The sequence below is a fragment of the Oncorhynchus nerka genome, linkage group LG21 (assembly GCF_034236695.1).
Source record: "Oncorhynchus nerka isolate Pitt River linkage group LG21, Oner_Uvic_2.0, whole genome shotgun sequence".
Taxonomy (NCBI): Eukaryota; Metazoa; Chordata; class Actinopteri; order Salmoniformes; family Salmonidae; genus Oncorhynchus; species Oncorhynchus nerka.
In genome coordinates this window covers 31,529,806-31,548,355 of record NC_088416.1, presented here as the reverse complement: position 1 = coordinate 31,548,355, position 18,550 = coordinate 31,529,806, and the positions used below count along the sequence as shown (strand labels likewise).

The 18,550-nt window shown below is 43.6% G+C and overlaps 2 protein-coding genes across 7 annotated transcripts; one reads left to right on the top strand and one right to left on the bottom strand.

Moving 5' to 3' along the window:
• Positions 1-1,360: 1,360 nt before the first annotated feature.
• On the bottom strand, positions 1,361-12,007 carry LOC115110900 (transcription activator BRG1-like). 6 transcript variants are annotated; one of them, XM_065006601.1, is made up of 6 exons: positions 11,409-12,007; positions 9,211-9,491; positions 6,634-6,769; positions 5,210-5,629; positions 4,849-4,947; positions 1,361-4,582 (listed from the first exon to the last, which is right to left on the bottom strand). In XM_065006601.1, exons 2-6 carry the CDS (start codon positions 9,289-9,291, stop codon positions 3,501-3,503), a joined length of 1,818 nt encoding a protein of 605 aa, XP_064862673.1. In that variant the 5' UTR covers positions 9,292-9,491; positions 11,409-12,007; the 3' UTR covers positions 1,361-3,500. The 6 variants fall into 6 exon arrangements, with proteins under 6 accessions (XP_064862673.1, XP_064862671.1, XP_064862672.1 ...); XM_065006599.1 differs by lacking the exon at positions 9,211-9,491 and adding an exon at positions 6,957-7,081 and having other exon boundaries at positions 11,409-12,001; XM_065006600.1 differs by lacking the exon at positions 11,409-12,007 and adding an exon at positions 10,676-11,380.
• A 4,209-nt stretch (positions 12,008-16,216) lies between these two features.
• On the top strand, positions 16,217-18,413 carry LOC115110614 (galactose-3-O-sulfotransferase 2-like). Its single transcript, XM_029636425.2, has 3 exons — positions 16,217-16,617; positions 16,905-17,222; positions 17,420-18,413. The coding sequence occupies exons 1-3, from the start codon at positions 16,499-16,501 to the stop codon at positions 18,327-18,329; spliced, it is 1,347 nt and encodes a 448-aa protein (XP_029492285.1). The 5' UTR covers positions 16,217-16,498; the 3' UTR covers positions 18,330-18,413.
• Positions 18,414-18,550: the final 137 nt, after the last annotated feature.

Sequence of the window (18,550 nt, the reverse complement as noted above, 5' to 3'; positions counted from 1 at the left end):
TTTCAATAAACAAACATAAGACTGTTCTATTCTCTTTGATTTAGTTCCTATTGGAACTCAGACCATAAACAGAATGGATGACATACTGACTAAACTGAATGATGAATTAAATGTTGAAATATGTTGGGATGATGAGTTGCACGCATTGTGCATGCTCTGTACTTTATTTGGCTAGTAGGCAAATAGGCCTACATTAGGGTATAATGACTATGGCTGCATGCCCCCAGAAGGGCATGTTCTGAGGCTGAAGGGTGCTTTTCCGAAGGCGCATAGTGCTGTGGTGCTGCATGGAGATCACAAGCTCTTCAACTGGGCAGCTGTCACACAATGGAGGGAATAGCCTACATGGAGACTACTTAAGACCACTGCAACAGAGTTATTGTAACGTGTGGGAATAAGATCATGCTAGACTTGGCCTACGTTTAACCTCTCCCTTGTTCATTTTAAAGGCCATATGTCCATGACCCGATTCATATAAATCATGTCAAATTATTTTAAATTCATATTAACCCCTCCTACAGAATATGCTTTGGCAAGATTGAGTGATTAAATAAATGTCAAAATATTATAGAAAAAATATTTTGAGTGGCAGTCTCCAGTGGTCATACATAATTCATAGATTCACCAAACATCTGTTTCATTAATTCTGGTATATACTACTGGTTATGATTGCAGACAGAATGGGATGGTGCAGTACTAATTAGTCATATTTTGATTAAGTGCATGCATGGGGATGTCCACATAACCCAGAGATATGCCCATGCTGTAGAGATACACCTAGCTGACTGAAACTTCAGTTGTAGGCATAATACAGCTAGTGCTATCTAGACCTGCGAGGGCAAAGAAATCCATTACATTAGCTACCTAAATGTGAAGTAAACTCAACTAGGGAGTAATAGAGAATGGAGACTTTTTACTAGAAAACGTGCAGGATAACTTTTCCATTTGTTTTTATTTTTTACATTGTGTTATGGTTGTTCGTGTAGCACTCCACACAGGCCGTTTGGTGTACGTTTTTTTTGTTGGTGAGACGAAACTGCCAAAACTCTGAGAGGTATTATTGTACGTCAGAATTGCAACACAAGATTTGTTCAAGCCTAAAATGTTAGTCCGTAACCATAACGTGGTGTTTGTATGTTCACAGATTCAATTTCACGTTTACATTTTTTGTTTCACACATGGCTTTTCTTACGATCCTAACAATTTACATATGAATTTTCTTACGATCTTACCGATATGTACGTTCAACCTTTTGTCAGCTATCTGGCTCCATAGAAAAACTACGACATTTACCCGGATTTCACTCTGCAAGTAGCACTGCTGGTGATTTGAAAAGTCAGTCAATCAATCAATAATATAATACTTTAAAAAATTGTTTATATTTAATTTACAATCTGTAGAAAATATGACAATAGAAAGGTTCCAAACTTTTGTGAAACATCACATTACAGCTGAAAAATATATGGCAAATAGACATCAAAACTGAATGGTGTTCAGAGATGGATGGGAGGGGTGAGAGGAGCTGAAGGGTGGTACCAAAAAATAACAAAAAACAAGATAACTAAAGTAAAATGTACTGTGTCCATAAAATGTACAGTATGTATAAGCTGGAAGTAGAAGCCTAAGTGTTGTTGCCCATTAGTTTAATCCGAAAAGGGGAGGGGTGGCAGTGTTATGGGAAAATAAAACGGACAATATATATATATAAAAAGTTATATATATAAAAAGTTTGGGGACAGACCTAGTCATTCAACGGTTTTTCTTTATTTGTACTATTCTATACATTGTAGAATAATAGTGAAGACATCAAAACTATGAAATAACACATGAAATCATGTAGTAACCAAAAATAAGTGTTAAGCAAATCAAAATATGTAATATTTTTCAAAGTTGCCACCCTTTGCCTTGATGACAGCTTTACACACTCTTGGCATTCTCTCAACCAGCTTCATGAGGTAGTCACCTGGAATACTTTTCCAACAGTCTTGAAGGAGTTCCCACATATGCTGAACTCTTGATGGCTGCTTTTCTTCACTCTGTGGTCCAACAAATCCCAAACCATCTCAATTGGTTTGAGGTCGGGTGATTGTGGAGGCCAGGTCATCTGATGCAGCACTCCATCACTCTCCTTCTTGGTCAAATAGGACTTACACAGCCTGAAGGTGTGTTGATTCATTGTCCTGTTGAAAAACAAATGATAGTCCCACTAAGCGGAAACCAGATGGGATGGCGTATCGCTGAAGAATGCTGTCGTAGCCATGCAAGTTAAGTGTGCCTTGAATTCTAAATAAATCACAGTGTCAACAGCAAAGCACCCCCACACCATCACACTTCCTTCTCCATGCTTCACGGTGGGAACCACACATGCAGAGATCATCTGTTCACCTACTCTGCGTCTCACAAAGACACGGCAGTTGGAGCCAAAAATGTCACATTTGGACTCAGCAGACCAAAGGACAGATGTCCAAGGTCTAATGTTCATTGCCTGTGTTTCTTGGCCCAAGCTGGTGTCCTTTAGTAGTGGTTTCTTTGCAGCAGTTTGACCATGAATGCCTGATTCACGCAGTCTCCTCTGAACAGTTGATGATGAGATGTCTGTTACTTGAACTCTGTGAAGCATTTATTTGGGCTACAATCTGAGGTGCAGTTAATTGCCGATTTTTGAGGCTGGTAACTGTAATGAACTTATCTTCTGCATCAGAGGTAACTCTGGGTCTTCCTTTCCTGTGGCGGTCCTCATGAGAGCCAGTTTCATCATAGCGCTTGATGGTTTTTGCGACTGCACTTAAAGAAACGTTTAAAGTTCTTGACATTTTCCGGATTGACTGACCTTTGTGTCTTAAAGTAAATATGGTCTATTGTTTCTCTTTGCTTATTTGAGCTGTTCTTACCATAATATGGACTTGGTATTTTACTCAGGTATCTTCTGTATACCACCCCGACCTTGTAACAACACAACTGATTGGCTCAAGCGCATTAAGGAAATAAATTCCACAAATTAACTTTATCAAGGCACACCTGTTAATTGAAATGCATTTCAGATGACTTCCTCATGAAGCTGGTTGAGAGAATGCCAAGAGTGTGAAAAGCTGTCATCAAGGCAACAGGTGGCTACTTTTGACGAATCTCAAATATAAAATATATTTTGATTTGTTTAACACTTTTTTGGTTACTACATGATTCCATGTGTGTTATTTCATAGTTTCAGAGTCTATACTATTATTCTACAATGTAGAAAATAGTAAAAATAAAGAAACTCTGGAATGAGTAGGTGTGTCTAAACCTTTGACTGGTACTGTAAATAAACAGCCAAAAAATATATGTGGGATTGGAAATGATGCAGATATTTACACTGATAGAAGCCACAATCAATTTGCAACATTTGAGCTTATCTAACACCCCCTGCACATAAAAATAGTGTACACTACATTATCAAAAGTATGTGGACACATGTATGGTGACACTGCTTTTTGAACATATTATTCCAAAATTCATGGACATTAATGTGGAGTTGGTCCCCCCTTTGCTGCTATAACAGCCTCTACTCTTCTGGGAAGGCTTTCCACTAGATGTTGGAACATTGCTGCGGGGACTTGCTTCCATTCAGCCATAAGAGCATTAGTTAGATCGGGCACTGATGTTGGGCGATTAGGCCTGGCTCTCAGTCTGCGTTCTAATTCATCCCAAAGGTGTTCGATGGGATTGAGGTCAGGGCTCTGTGCAGGCCAGTCAAGTTCTTCCACACCGATCTCTGTAAACCATTTCTGTATGGACCTCACTTTGTGCATTGGGCTATTGTCATGCTGAAACAGGAAAGGGCCTTCCCCAAACTGTTGCCACAAAGTTGGAAGCACAGAATCGTCTAGAATGTCATTGTACGCTGTAGCGTTAAGATTTCCCTTCACTGGAACTAAGGGGCCTAACCCGAACCATGAAAAACATCCCCAGACCATTATTCCTCCTCCACCAAACTTTACAGTTGGCACTATGCAGTCGGTCAGGAAGCTTTCTCCTGGCATCCGCCAAAGCCAGATTCGTCCGTCGGACTGCCAGATGGTGAAGCATGATTCATCACTCCAGAGAACGCGTTTCCACTGTTCCAGAGTCCAATGGCGGCGAGCTTTACACCACTCCAGTCGACGCTTGGCATTGCGCATGGTGATCTTAGGCTTGTGTGCGTCTGCTCGGCCATGGAAACCCATTTCATGAAGCTCCCGACGAACAGTTCTTGTGCTGACGTTGCTTCCAGAGGCAGTTCGAAACTCGGTAGTGAGTGTTGCAACGGAGGACAGACGATTTTTACTCGCTACGCTCCTCAGCACTCGAGCCTGCAGCCTGTACTCTCTCTCCTGGAGGATCTCCACTGGGTCCAGGCCACGGGGCTTCTGGATGGGCGTGATGCGGTTCTGTTTCTGGTGTAGCACCATGGGTGGGGGCTGCCCTGGGGACTGAGTCTGGGGGGGCATGACCGGGAAGGCAGCAGGGGGCACGGAGGGGGGAGCAGGGGAGGGTCTCCCAGTGGGCTGAGGGGGAATCAGCTTCTGGGGGGCACTGGATGGAGCAGCAGCATTCACCATGGGCCCTAGAACATATGGCATTGAAATAATTATTAGTTCTACCATTGATTCTACAGTGTTTTGGTGCAATTATTATCTGTTTAATATGCGTGTATTCCTTGTTTAATTTCTTTTTAACTAGACAAGTCAGTTTACAATGACGGCCTACCGTTGTGATAGGTCTGGTGAAACTATCAGCACAGGAAAGAGAAGAACATGGACTAAAAACCCTACAGACTAGTGCCCTCTCCACACAGGTGAATCACTGCCCAGGGGTCAAGCTGAGGCTTACCTTCGGGCCATTGTTTAGGGGGTCCATTGGTGGGCTGGCCCTGCATACCGGGGGAAACACCTGAGGGTCCTGAAGGAGGCATGTTTGGGCCTACCATTCCTGCAAGATGACATTAGAAATGATCAGACACTGCCTGGGCATTCATGCCTACTGAAGTCTAGTTAACGTAGAAAATGGTGCCTGAACCAGTTTCACCACCAAGGGTCCGTGTTAAGCATTTAAATTATTTATTTTCTTTGTTTGAGATGAGCAGCATGTGCGTGATTGACTGTAATTATGCGCATTTGTGTGTCATTCATAGGGTTGCCAAACTCATTGACAGGCTGTGTAGCATAAACTTGCATGTGCCCACCCCACTCACCATGAGGTCTGTTGTAGTTTGCTGGTTGCTGTCCAGGCCCCGCTCCAGGCCCAGAGGAAGGGGGCATGTTGGGCATCCCTGGCTGCTGCTGCATCCCTGGCATGGGCCTCTTGCCCTGCACGGACATCTGCAGGTGGTCTGGCAGGGGCTGGCTGCAGTCCAGCATCTTGTAGGCCATGATCTGGGCCCTGAGCTGGTGCAGCTGGTTTTGGTTGAAGGGGGTGGGTCCACCTGGCCCAACCCCACCTGGCACAGAACCACCACTCAGGACACCACTGAGGTTCTGCTGGGCCATGGCCTGGGGGTCACCGCCCTCCAAGGGGACACCTGGGCCAGAAGGCATCATGGGGCAGGGTGGAGGGCCGTTGGCTGGCACAGGGCTGGGAGAGTGTTCAGAACCCCCCAGTGGAGAGGGGTAGCCTGGGGAGGAGAGACAACAGCACAGGTGAGAAAAGTAATCTTCCCTGGGAATGGTAGGGCATGACTGTCCCTTTAACTGAGAACAGTGGGAAACTGATTTGAATGACTAAAATAATGGCTAGATACATCGAAAATGGTGGTGAAATGGATGCTAACAGACCAGGAGAAATGTTAATCATAATACCAGTCTGGATTTGGTTATGAGCTGGACTGGCGATACAAACACTTTACAAATCAGTCTCTAACAGACATGCACACATTACAGCTGAGCCTCGCGCTCTGTAAGAGCGTCTGCTAAATGACTTAAATGTAAATGTAAATATTACCTGAATTACCTCAACACCCCCGCACATTGACTCTGTACCGGTACCCACTGTACATAACCCTGCTACTGTTATTTACTGCTGCTCTTTATTATTTGTTCATCTTATCTCTTACTTTTTTAAAGGTATTTTCCTAAAACTGCTTTGTTGGTTAAGGGCTTGTAAGTAAGCATTTCACTGTAAGGTCTACACCTGTTGTATTCAGCACATGTGACAAATACAATTTGATTTGTCACCAGTCAATACAGGGTAGAAGAGTCAACAGAAAAACACCCTCTCCTGTGTTACAGTATTTCAACAGCCCCTCTATCCCTCTTTCCTTGGTGACTGAGTAATTTTATAGCAGACAGCTGCCACCAACATTGTCTGAAAGGGGAAGCCTCATGCCCCCCCCCCCCCCATCTGAGCGTCTGCTGCTCACGCTACCCAACAAAAGACAGAAGTGAAAGAGGAGAAACCAGCTGGTTGAGTTCACAGTACAAGTGCACACACATCTACACGAGTTAGCATACTCTTCTCAGGTAATTGGCTTTAAAAACAATTGTGCCTAACTCTAAAATCATAAGCACCATAATTAGAGCATATGGAAAGCTAATAAGTTGACCTTTTGTGTAAAGCTACTTCAATAACAGAGTCAATGTTTCCTCTATCCAATCTAATCAGTACCCCATGGTATGGTACCTTGGGAATGTTGGTCCACGGGGCTAGGAGGGGGTCCCATTCCAATGTGGCCTCCACCTGGTCTCATGCCCATGCTCTTCATCGGTCCATAGCGAGGGTCATCAGACATGCCCTTCTCATGCATGCCTTCCATAGGCTGGGAGAACACAACAAACATTAATACATTAACATAAGCATGTCCTACTTAGATAGCACATACATTTCTTATGTACAGTAAAGGAAGAATAGATGAATGCAAAAAAAGTATCATAAAATGGTACCACAGACCATAGCAGACATTTGACATACATTACAGTTATGGATATGACCATTTTCTGTCTTACTTTGTGCATCTGATGCATATTCTCCTGAGGATATACTGAGGGCCCCTGTTGTGGGTGGGAGTGCCCAGAGGCTGGGGGACCTGGGCTGGGTCCTATCATGGGGAATTTTGCTTAAAACAGCGAACCTTTAAAAAAAAAAATTGTTACCTTATTTAACTAGGCAAGTCCGTTAAGAACAAATTCTTATTTTCAATGACGGCCTAGGAACAGTGGGTTAACTGTCTGTTCAGGGACACATGGCAATTCTAGGTCGTGTGGCATATTTTGGTTAAACTATCCCCAATTAAATGGAATTGCAACTCTCTGCATGGACAGTGCATTCTTCCATCACATGTACAGCTGATTCTCAAGATCTTGCACAATAATGAGATGATATTCAGCCCACACTACTACACTGTCTGAGCCCAAAACTACATGCTTTCTGGTAAGTTTTGATTGCAATATTGGGTGGGGTTAATATTTTTTGGGTTAACTAGTAAATAGTAGCCTACAGTAAAGTGTGTTTAAATCATTTCTAACTTGTTAACAATTTCTGCTAGTTAGTTTTTGCTACCATGTGGGATTTAGCTTGCTTGAGCCTGCTAACTGAGGAGTGTTAATTCACCTGTTTCCATACATGTTTCATTTTAAAACATTTATCTTACAAAGTGAGTTGTTTAATCTAACTGCTTAACTATTTATCTGTACATGGAATTGTATTTCGTTTTTTTAACTCATTTTTTTCTGATCTTTACAGGAAAATGTCACAGGCATTATCTGATGTGTGGAGACATTTCACTGCAGCTAACGTTGAAGGAAAAGCTTTGTACATTTGCAAATACTGTGCCAAATCATATGTGAAAAATGCTAAAAAGATATAGAATCATCTGGCCAAGTGCATAAAGTTACCTCAGCGCTCACAACAAGCAACCTCTGACAAAAGTCCCTCTACTTCTATTTGAGGTGAATATTATGAATCAGACACCTTATCGATAGCAACAGCTCATGGTCCTCCTGGAATCAGAAGTTTGTTTTGACTCAATGGGGGAACGTAGTCAGAGAAATGCTGATGAATGTCTTGCTTGAGCTGTGTATGCAACTGGTTCACCTCTGATGCTCAAAGGCAATGTGTATTGGAAAAGATTTCTGAATGTTCTTCGCCCAGCATACACCCCTCCAACCAGACATGCTTTATCTACTAATTTGCTGGATGCAGAGTTCAAGTCAAGATCAAGCAAAGCAAATCATAGAAAAAGCAGAGTGCATTGCAATCATCTCCTGATGGGTGGTTGAATGTTCGTGGCCAAGGAATAATTAACTACATCATCTCCACCCCTCAACCAGTATTCTACAAGAGCACAGACACAAAGGACAACAGACACACCAGTCTCTACATTGCAGATTAGCTGTCATCAATGACCTTGGACCACAGAAGGTATTTGCGCTGGTGACAGACAATGCTGCGAACATGAAGGCTGCTTGGTCTAAGGTGGAGGAGTCCTACCCTCACATCACACCCATTGGCTGTGCTGCTCATGCATTGAATTTGCTCCTCAAGGACATCATGGCACTGAAAACAATGGATAAACTCTACAAGAGAGCCAAGGAAATGGTTAGATATGTGAAGGGTCATCAAGTTAAAGCAGCAATCTATCTCACCAAGCAAAGTGAGAAGAATAAGAGCACCACATTGAAGCTGCCCAGCAACACCCGTTGGGGTGGTGTTGTCATCATGTTTGACAGTCTCCTGGAGGGGAAGGAGTCTCTCCAAGAAATGGCCATATCACAGTCTGCTGATATGGACAGCCCCATCAAGAGGAACCTCCTGGATGATGTATTTTGGGAGAGTGGTAAGCAGCCTGAAACTCCTGAAACATATAGCAGGATTGAGGGTGACAATGCCATCCTGTCTGATGTTCACACTCTGCTTGCAGATGTAAGAGAAGAAATCTATACTACCCTGCCCACTTCACTGTTGCTCCAAGCAGAGGAAACTGCAGTTCTGAAATACATCAAAAAGCATAAAAACTTCTGCCTGAAGCCCATACACGCCGCGTGTACATGTTGGACCCCAAGTATGCTGCCAAGAGCATTCTGTCTGGTGCAAAGATCAACAAGGCCTATGGTGTCATCACTACCGTGTCTCACCACCATGACCTGGATGAGGGCAAGATTCTTAACAGTCTGGTGAAGTACACTTCCAAGCAAGGGCTTTGGGATGGAGATGCAATCGTGCCAACATATGGCAGTCATGCCAACATATCTCATCAGCTACCTGGTGGAAGGGACTTTGTGGATCTGAGGCTGTTTCCCCTGTTGCCTCCATTATCCTCCAAATCCCACCAACAGCCGCCATCTCAGAGCGCAACGGGTCCTTGTTTGTGAACACACACACCAAAGCACACAACAGGCTGACAAATTGGTAGCCATCCAGGCAAATTTGAGGCTTTTTGAGCCAACCTCAACAAGGTGGGAAAATGACCGTGAAGATGAGGCCTCAGAGTCTGATGATCAAGAGGTGGACATTGAGGCGGTCCAGGGAGAAGACATGGAAGCCTGAGAGGAAGACAACCAAAGCATTAGTTTCATTTTAAAGATGTATGTTGAAAACATTTTGGGAGATGCGATGGATCATTGGGGACCATTCCCTTTATTTTGTTGTTCATCCCATGTGAAGAGTCAACTCATTTAATGAAAGTTCAATTCATAACATGTTTTATTATTATTATTATATTGGAAGGATTTTAACATTTTAAATTATGTTTACTTATGATAAGGTAAAAGATTTATGTTTCTGTCTCCATATGATATGGTAAATATATCCAATGCAAAAAACATCTACATTTAAATGGTATTAATTTGGCATATTCCCGTTCCCGTTAATTCCCACGGAAAGTTTCCACCTCTGAATATTCCCCAAAATTTGAGATTCTTCAAAGTAACCACCCTTTGCCTTGACAGCTTTGCACACTTGGCATTCTCACAACCAAAATTCACCAACGCTACACATACCTTTGTCTCATGCCCTTCTGCACACCTATGAACCTCCCTCCTATACTGCTGTCACATGCCCATTAGCATGACACACCTGTAACGTTAACATCGTAATGCATTCGGTACAAAAGCTCGTACAGGGAGGGATAACCGATATAACATCACTTTGCCGGGCTAAGACTCAACATTTAAAAAAACACAACGACTCCCCTGTTTCTCCACTCAAGCCACACAGTCCGCGTCGCACCAAACGAAGAGCATCACAAACACCGGGAATCTTCCCCTGGCTTCAGATGGTCCACTTTCACCCCTACCCCGATACCTACCTCACTCATTTTAATGGCGCCCTATACTTGAGAGCAAAACAATTCACATATCGCGAAGCGCCAGCTTCATCTGACCCAACACAGAAACACAAACAATCACAAGACCACTTCGGGTTACCTTCACCGATTCCACACCACCAAACTCCATTTTCACCCACCCTGAAACCACAGATGGATCAGCCAAAGGGCAAGGGTCCACTTATTCCGTAATTTCACTCCTACTGTCACAGACTAATCTTTATCCTAACCCTCCGTGTAATCCTCGGGCTCTGAGAACTTCACCACACCTACCACCTCCGATACTTCGCCCTCATTCACTTTCATTTCTCCGGTCTTCGATCCAGGGTACAGATCACACTTTCTACCATTCTTCAACAAACCATCTCCCTTTTCCTCCACTGTTGGCCAATTCAAACTCACCTTCCTCTATTTTTCCTTCCATTCGTCCTCCGTAATCCAAGTATATGTATCCTGATAAATCTAGGACGCCATTCCCCGCTCGCCCCAGCCCTCCGCATCCAGCTGCGACAGACACTTCAAGTTTGATCACGCCAAACATTTCCCCCACCAAAGATAATGGTAACTCCTTATCGGTCATAACACTTTCAAAACTCGCAGAGATCTACAGTATTGCAGAGCGCGAGGCACCTAATGTGGTGCATAGCTTGACTAGAAAGCTAGCTAGCAGCAAAACAACCTCCATTCGCTCCGTTTACAACATAGTAGCACGCTATATTTGTTTGAGGTCAGAAACCATTCACCCATGTGATGGGCTACATTTCAAACATTGTTTCCTACATAATAAATGCGAATAAACTGTTACACTGCCAGACAGTTGGCCAACGTTAGCTAATGGTATGGTCTCTGCTAGACGAATATGCTGTTTTAACAAAATGTATGGTGTGAATGACATTGTTTTGCTGACTTTAGAGATGCGGCAAAGAGTAAAAGAAAATATATATATTTCAGATTATTGATCCAACCCGCATCCCGTACCCCGGCTCTAGTTAACTAGATACATTTACCAGAAACGTATTAATTTCAGTCTGCCGCCACTGTACAGAGAGACAGACGAATCATGTCGGTCCTGACTACCGTTCCTTCCCAACCAAACGACGAAGTATTATAAATAAAACACCTGAATCTGACTTACATTGAAATTCACCCTTCGCGAGTAGGTCCTTTCGAAGTATGTCGACGTGGGGGATGGGTGTACAAATTATTATAGAACAGCATTATTACATGTAGTAAAATAAGATCATGAGGCGTCATTGTTGATAGTAGTCACTGACAATAATAATGAAAGCAGTTGAGCTCTGTTTACGTGCATTTTTTCTATCTAAATAAAATGTGCACGTCAAAAAATAATTGACCGTTATCAACACTAACTATATTGACTCGTTTAATAACCACAACCAAAGGCGCTGTTTTGTAGATTGGAATATGTACCAGTCCGCTTTACAGTAAACAAAAAATATGATAATACAGGTTATTGAAATTAAATGCACAGGGACTAGATAGAACCACGGAGAGAACTGGGTAGTGGTGGATAGTCGACTCCAAAATAATCGATTCCTCGACTCCTTGCCTGTCGACTCCCTTTTCTGGGTGTCAAGCTTCGACTCCTAAGATTCAGTATTTTTGCAATGGAGGAAACTATTTTCCGTAGAACACAAACTCTCGCATCTTTCACCGCAAAGAAAGAGCGAGGGAGAGATGGGAGGGGCACAGCCAGGCATGTCCGCCGCCAGGCAGAACTGTGCATCGATTATCAAAATATGTAGGTTATAGCAATGCTGTATTTCACAATTTATTGCCTTGTAATGCCTCGTGCAAATTCACTAAAGTAAGGGCTATCAATGAGTAGGCGGAGCTATTCTACACGCACACACTAAGCGTTTTTCATAGCGAAGGGAAAGAGGAGCAGGCGAGGGAGAGAGAAGATAGGGTCAGGCAGAAAGACTGTTAGAACCATGCGCATAGGCTGTATTTTGGTAATCTGTATCTAGCTATGCCTCGTAAATTACCAAAAGTATATTAAAGTATATATTAGGCAGTCAGTGAGTATGGCTAAACTGATCTTCATAGTGCCAGTGAATTGAAGTTAAACATTTCCAAATGCATCAGTTAAATTAGGCCTAAAGGTGCAATAAAAATGATTGCCTATAGCTTATTTAATGAAACTCTGTCTGGCTTTTGATGACCTAGGTCAGGGCTCCCCAACCCTGTTCATGGAGAGTTCCTGTAGGTTTTTGTTCCAGACCCAGTTGTAGCCTAACTAACTTGATTTCAATTTATCAAGCAGCTCATTTTTGAATAAAATGCGCTAGATTAGGGTTGGAGAGCCATGTCCTAGTTAATAGTTCCCAAAGCAGGATCCCCGCTGAACTTTTTGTAAATGGCAAGTTCACTCTCTCATCCATATACACAATCAAATGTGCATATACCGTTCAGCAGCTGAAATCAGCAGGATGTGGGGCATTGTTATTAGGAAGGACGTCTACCATGAATGGATCGCAAAAATAATGGTTAACAAATCTAATTTTATTTCAAATTTAATCAAATTTATTTATATAGCCCTTCGTACATCAGCTGATATCTCAAAGTGCTATACAGAAACCCAGGCTAAAACCCCAAACAGCAAGCAATGCAGGTGTAGAAGCACGGTGGCTAGGAAAAACTCCCTAGAAAGGCCAAAACCTAGGAAGAAACCTAGAGAGGAACCAGGCTATGAGGGGTGGCCAGTCCTCTTCTGGCTGTGCCGGGTGGAGATTATAACAGAACATGGCCAAAATTTTCATAAATGACCAGCATGGTCAAATAATAATAATCACAGACAGAACAGTTGAAACTGGAGCAGCAGCACGGCCAGGTGGACTGGGGACAGCAAGGAGTCATCATGCCAGGTAGGTCTGAGGCATGGTCCTCCGAGAGAGAGAAAGAAAGAGAGAATTAGAGAGAGCATACTTAAATTCACACAGGACACGGATAAGACAGGAGAAGTACTCCAGATATAACAAAATGACCCTAGCTCCCCGACACAAACTACTGCAGCATAAATACTAGAGGCTGAGACAGGAGGGGTCAGGAGACACTGTGGCCCCATCCGATGATACACCCGGACAGGGCCAAACAGGAAGGATATAACCCCACCCACTTTGCCAAGGCACAGCCCCCACACCACTAGAGGGATATCTTGAACCACCAATTTACCATCCTGAGACAAGGCCGAGTATAGCCCACAAAGATCTCCGCCACGGCCCAACCCAGACAGGAAGATCACATCTGTGACTCAACCCACTCAAGTGACGCACCCCTCCTAGGGACGGCATGAAAGAGCACCAGTAAGACAGTGACTCAGCCCCTGTAATAGGGTTAGAGGCAGAGAATCCCAGTGGAAAGAGGGGAACCGGCCAGGCAGAGACAGCAAGGGCAGTTCGTTGCTCCAGAGCCTTTCCGTTCACCATCACACTTCTGGGCCAGACTACACTCAATCATATGACCCACTGTAAGCAAGCCCATGCAATGCTTTGTAGGTTAGCAGTAAAACCTTGAAATCAGCCCTTGCCTTGACAGGAAGCCAGTGTAGGGAGGCTAGCACTGGAGTAATATGATAACATTTTTTGGTTCTAGTCAGGATTCTAGCAGCCATATTTAGCACTAACTTGAAGTTTATTTAGTGCTTTATCCGGGTAGCCGGAAAGTAGAGCATTGCAGTAGTCTAACCTAGAAGTAACAAAAGCATGGATTAATTTTTCTGCATAATTTTTGGACAGAAAGTTACTGATTTTTGCAATGTTACGTAGAAGGGAAAAAAACTGTCCTTGAAACAGTCTTGATATGTTCGTCAAAAGAGAGATCGGGGTCCAGAGTAACGCCGAGGTCCTTCACAGTTTTATTTGAGACCACTGTACAACCATTAAGATTAATTGTCAGATTCAACAGAAGATCTCTTTGTTTCTCGGGACCTAGAACAAGCATCTCTGTTTTGTCCGAGTTTAAAAGTAGAACGTTTGCAGCCATCCACTTCCTTATGTCTGAAACACAGGCTTCTAGCGAGGGCAATTTTGGGGCTTCACCATGTTTCATTGCAATGTACAGCTGTATGTCATCCGCATAGCAGTGAAAGTTAACATTATGTTTTCGAATGACATCCCCAAGAGGTCAAATATATAGTGAAAACAATAGTGGTCCTAAAACGGAACCTTGAGGAACACCGGAATTTACAGTTGATTTGTCAGAGAACAAACCATTCACAGAGACAAACTGATATCTTTCCGACAGATAAGATCTAAACCAGGCCAGAACTTGTCCATGTAGACCAATTTGTGTTTCCAATCTCTCCAAAAGAATGTGGTAATCGATGGTATCAAAACAGCACTAAGATCTAAGAGCACGAGGACAGATGCAAAGCCTCGGTCTGATGCCATTAAAAGCTCATTTACCACCTTCACAAGTGCAGTCTCAGTGCCATGATGGGGTCTAAAACCAGACTAAAGCATTTCGTATACATTGTTTGTCTTCAGGAAGGCAGTGAGTTGCTGCACAACAGCCTTTTCTAAAATTTTTGAGAGGAATGGAAGATTCGATATAGGCAGATAGTTTTTTATATTTTCTGGGTCAAGGTTTGGCTTTTTCAAGAGAGGCTTTATTACTGCCACTTTTAGTGAGTTTGGTACACATCCGGTGGATAGAGAGCCGTTTATTATGTTCAACATAGGAGGGCCAAGCACAGGAAGCAGCTCTTTCAGTAGTTTAGTTGGAATAGGGCCCAGTATGCAGCTTGTATGTTATGACCACTCCTCATCAATATAAATATTATGGGGAGACCTATATTTTTGTCAACGCACATACTTGGATAATAATGACAAAACCAACGTCCCTAGTAATACCCGTCCGAATAGGGCTATAACATGTAAAATAATAGGCTTATCAGCATCGAGTGCACAGTTTCATCGCATGGGATCTGTGGAGGTTGCACACAGCAGAAATATCACGGAAATATTATGGATGTTACTTCTTACATCACCTTCTATATTCAAACAAAATAGTCCTTTAATATGCATCTGGGGGGCATCATGCTCTTGCCAGTCCTCTGAAACGCAAATATAACCTTCCTAGTAGGACGCAATAATGAGGTGGCGCGTATGTGTGTGTGCATCCCATTCAGCGTGTTTTTGTAGTTGAGCAAGATTCGACTCCAATCACAGGAGTCGGAGTCGACTCCAAAAATCCTGAAGTCGCGCACCACTGGAACCGCGTTCATCAGGACAATTTTTTAAAAATGGTTTTATTTTATTTAACCTTTATTTAACTAGGCAAGTCAGTTAAGAACAAATTCTTATTTACAATGACGGCCTACCAAAAGGTAAAGGCCTCCTGCGGGGCCCTGGGATTAAAAATACAAAATAAATACAATATACATATAGGACAAAACACACATAACAACAGAGACAACACAACACTATTATAAAGGGAGACCTAAGATAACAAAATAGCAAGGCAGCAACACATGACAACACAACATGGTAGCAGCACAAAACATGGTACAAACATTATTGGGCACAGACAACAGCACAAAGGGCAGAGACTACAATACATCATACAAAGCAGCTACAACTGTCAGTAAGAGTGTCCATGATTGAGTTTTTGAATGAAGAGATTGAGATAAAACTGTCCAGTTTGAGTGTTTGTTGTAGCTTGTTCCAGTCAACATTTTGGCCAATGTTCAGATAGAAATGTATTATGCAGAACAAACACAGCTATCTCTTTAGGTGGTTTTACTGTTCTTTGTGTTGGGGAATTTTCTGTTCTTATTTATTTTCATTGTATCTAATTTATTGTATTTATTTATTTTCCTTAATGTCCTTGTCTCTCATCCAATTTAGCTTTTAGTATTTGGCATCCCTAATATACAAAACCAGTGATTGCTGCTCTTATCATGTGAATAAGGACTTTAGCCTTGTCATATTGCAGTTGCATCTTATGACTGTTTACAGCAGCAAAGCTTGAGAATAGACAGTCTCAAATCTTATATTAGCCAAAAACTCAATCACAACTTCTTGGCTGGAGAGTTGCTTGCTGCGTGACGTCTTGCTGAGCCAGCTTAGAGGGTGAGGTCAGGTCTCAGTTTCTTTAAGCTCCGGAACCCAGTCTCACCTTCAAAGTCCCAGAGTCTATTTACCATGCTAGGAGGGAAGAAGGTTCCAGAGGAAAGTGTTTCGGGTGGGCCACAGAAAGGAGATGACCCTCCGCTGGTTGTCCACCCAACTTTGGAGACACCGTGTGATGGGTCTCCTGCTGGCTTTGTGTGTCACCTTGTTACTCATGCTCCTGGCTACTCAGTCATTGCAGCATCCAAGGTAAGGGACAGTCTGTCTCTCTCTTTCTCCCCACACCATTATGCACTGTCTGTAGCTGTAGGTGGTGGTAAAACTAATAGATTTAGCTCAGTGGTTATTGTGAATGTACCAGAGAAATTCTACATATACTTGTGTAAATGCGTTACGGATTAAAAAAGCTTTTACATACAGAATTGATTACCAAGGAGTTTTTTGTCATGGCATACAGCTAAGCTGCATAAGTCCTGTTGAGACTTTGTTTACCTAGACGTCTGATGAAATCCTCTGTCTCTTTCCTTTTTCAAAAGCCACTATGCTGGGCACAAGGGCCATAAGGTGGAGGAGAGGGGAGCACTTTCTGACAATGCTCTTCCAAACACCCCTGTCCCGTCCCACACTGCCCCTAACAGGAGGAAGGCGGTTCAGACACCCAATCTGCAGCATCAAAGTGACCCCAATGGGTACACCTTTATGAGGACAAGTAGGAGCCCTCCACCTGTAGCTTTCCTCAAAACACACAAGACTGGAAGCAGCACTGTTCAGAATCTGATGTTCCGCCTTGGGGAGAAGGAGAACCTCACTTTCGCCTTCCCCTATTACGCATACCAGTTCAGCTACCCAGATAGGTATGGGCACGACTACTATCTTCTGTAAGATACGGTTACCTCTATTCATCTGATGAGTAGATATATTCTATTGCAATGTTCAGATTATCAAATTTACTGTCAGGTCTCTGGTACATTTGGAGCCCCTCCATTTAGTGGATATTAACTGCAGATAACTTTCACTGCTTTAACGTGCTTAACCTTCCTTATGGCTCCAGGTTCCGAGCAGACTTTGTAGATGAGCTGCCACCGGGTTCCTCTCAGTTCGACATGCTCTGCAGCCACATGCGGCTGGACCTGGGACAGGTGAAACAGGTGATGCCCAGGAACACCATCTATATCACCCTGCTGCGTGATCCTCTACAGACCTTTGAGTCCGTTTTCAGCTACTACACTTCCACTGTACCCGCCTTCACTCTAGCCAAAAAGGCAGCTGACACAGCTAACAGGAAGTCCGCCCTCTCGGTCTTCCTGGAGGCCCCAGAGTCCTACTGGGACCCTACAGAACCTGGGAATGGCCTAGCCAGGAACCCTATGAGCTTTGACCTGGGCCTCAGCAGCCAAGAGTGGAACGCATCCTGGCCCATGGAGCTGACTCAGCTGGAGGAGGCCTTCCAGCTGGTGATGATCGCTGAGCACTTTGATGAGTCTCTGGTTCTCCTGGGGGCTCTGCTGCAGCTGGAGCCTGAGGAGCTGGCCTATGTGCACCTGAACGTCCGCGCCCCATCGGACATCACCCCGCTGGAGGACGACACCAAGGCCATGCTCTGGGCCTGGAACAGTCTGGACGTGCTGCTCTACAACTTATTTCTGCAGGTGTTCTGGGAGAAAGCTGAGCAGTATGGCCTGGGGAGACTGAAAAGGGAGGTGGCCCTACTGAGGGCCTCCACACAGAGGCTCAGACAGAAGTGTGTGGCCAGAGAAGGAGTCCCCCCTGGTGAGCTGGAGGATCTGGTCAGGCCCCGGCAGACCGACACAGTCACCATCCTGGGATACAAGGTACGAGGGAACCTGACTCTGCAGGAAGAGGGGCTCTGTGTGCGACTAGTGCTGCCTGAGCTACAGTACCACTCTCACCTGTATTTCCAGCAGTATGGCCATGACATGAGGTCCATACCTACAGACTAATGTGCAGCACTTTCCCTTTTAGATACACCACTCAGTATTTCTGCTTTTGATGTACTTTTCCAATAAACCAAAAATACTAACATTGTTAGGTCTCTTTCCACATGTATTTTTATTTTTTAAATGTGGACCTTCTTGTTAAAATACTATAACGACCTTAATTCAACTCATAGCGACCTAATCAAGAGATGTTAGCCTCTTTGGGAAGCTAAAAGAGGCATAGT

Coding starts and splice junctions, on each gene's coding strand:
- LOC115110900 (XM_065006599.1), bottom strand. CDS start 7,055: ATGATAGGACCCAGCCCAGGTCCCCCAGCCTCTGGGCACTCCCACCCA. Junction 5,630..6,633: donor CGTGGACCAACATTCCCAAG/GTACCATACCAT, acceptor TCTCCTCCCCAG/GCTACCCCTCTCCACTGGGG. Junction 4,583..4,848: donor CCCTAAACAATGGCCCGAAG/GTAAGCCTCAGC, acceptor CATATGTTCTAG/GGCCCATGGTGAATGCTGCT.
- LOC115110614 (XM_029636425.2), top strand. CDS start 16,499: ATGACCCTCCGCTGGTTGTCCACCCAACTTTGGAGACACCGTGTGATG. Junction 16,618..16,904: donor CAGTCATTGCAGCATCCAAG/GTAAGGGACAGT, acceptor CTTTTTCAAAAG/CCACTATGCTGGGCACAAGG. Junction 17,223..17,419: donor CAGTTCAGCTACCCAGATAG/GTATGGGCACGA, acceptor TTATGGCTCCAG/GTTCCGAGCAGACTTTGTAG.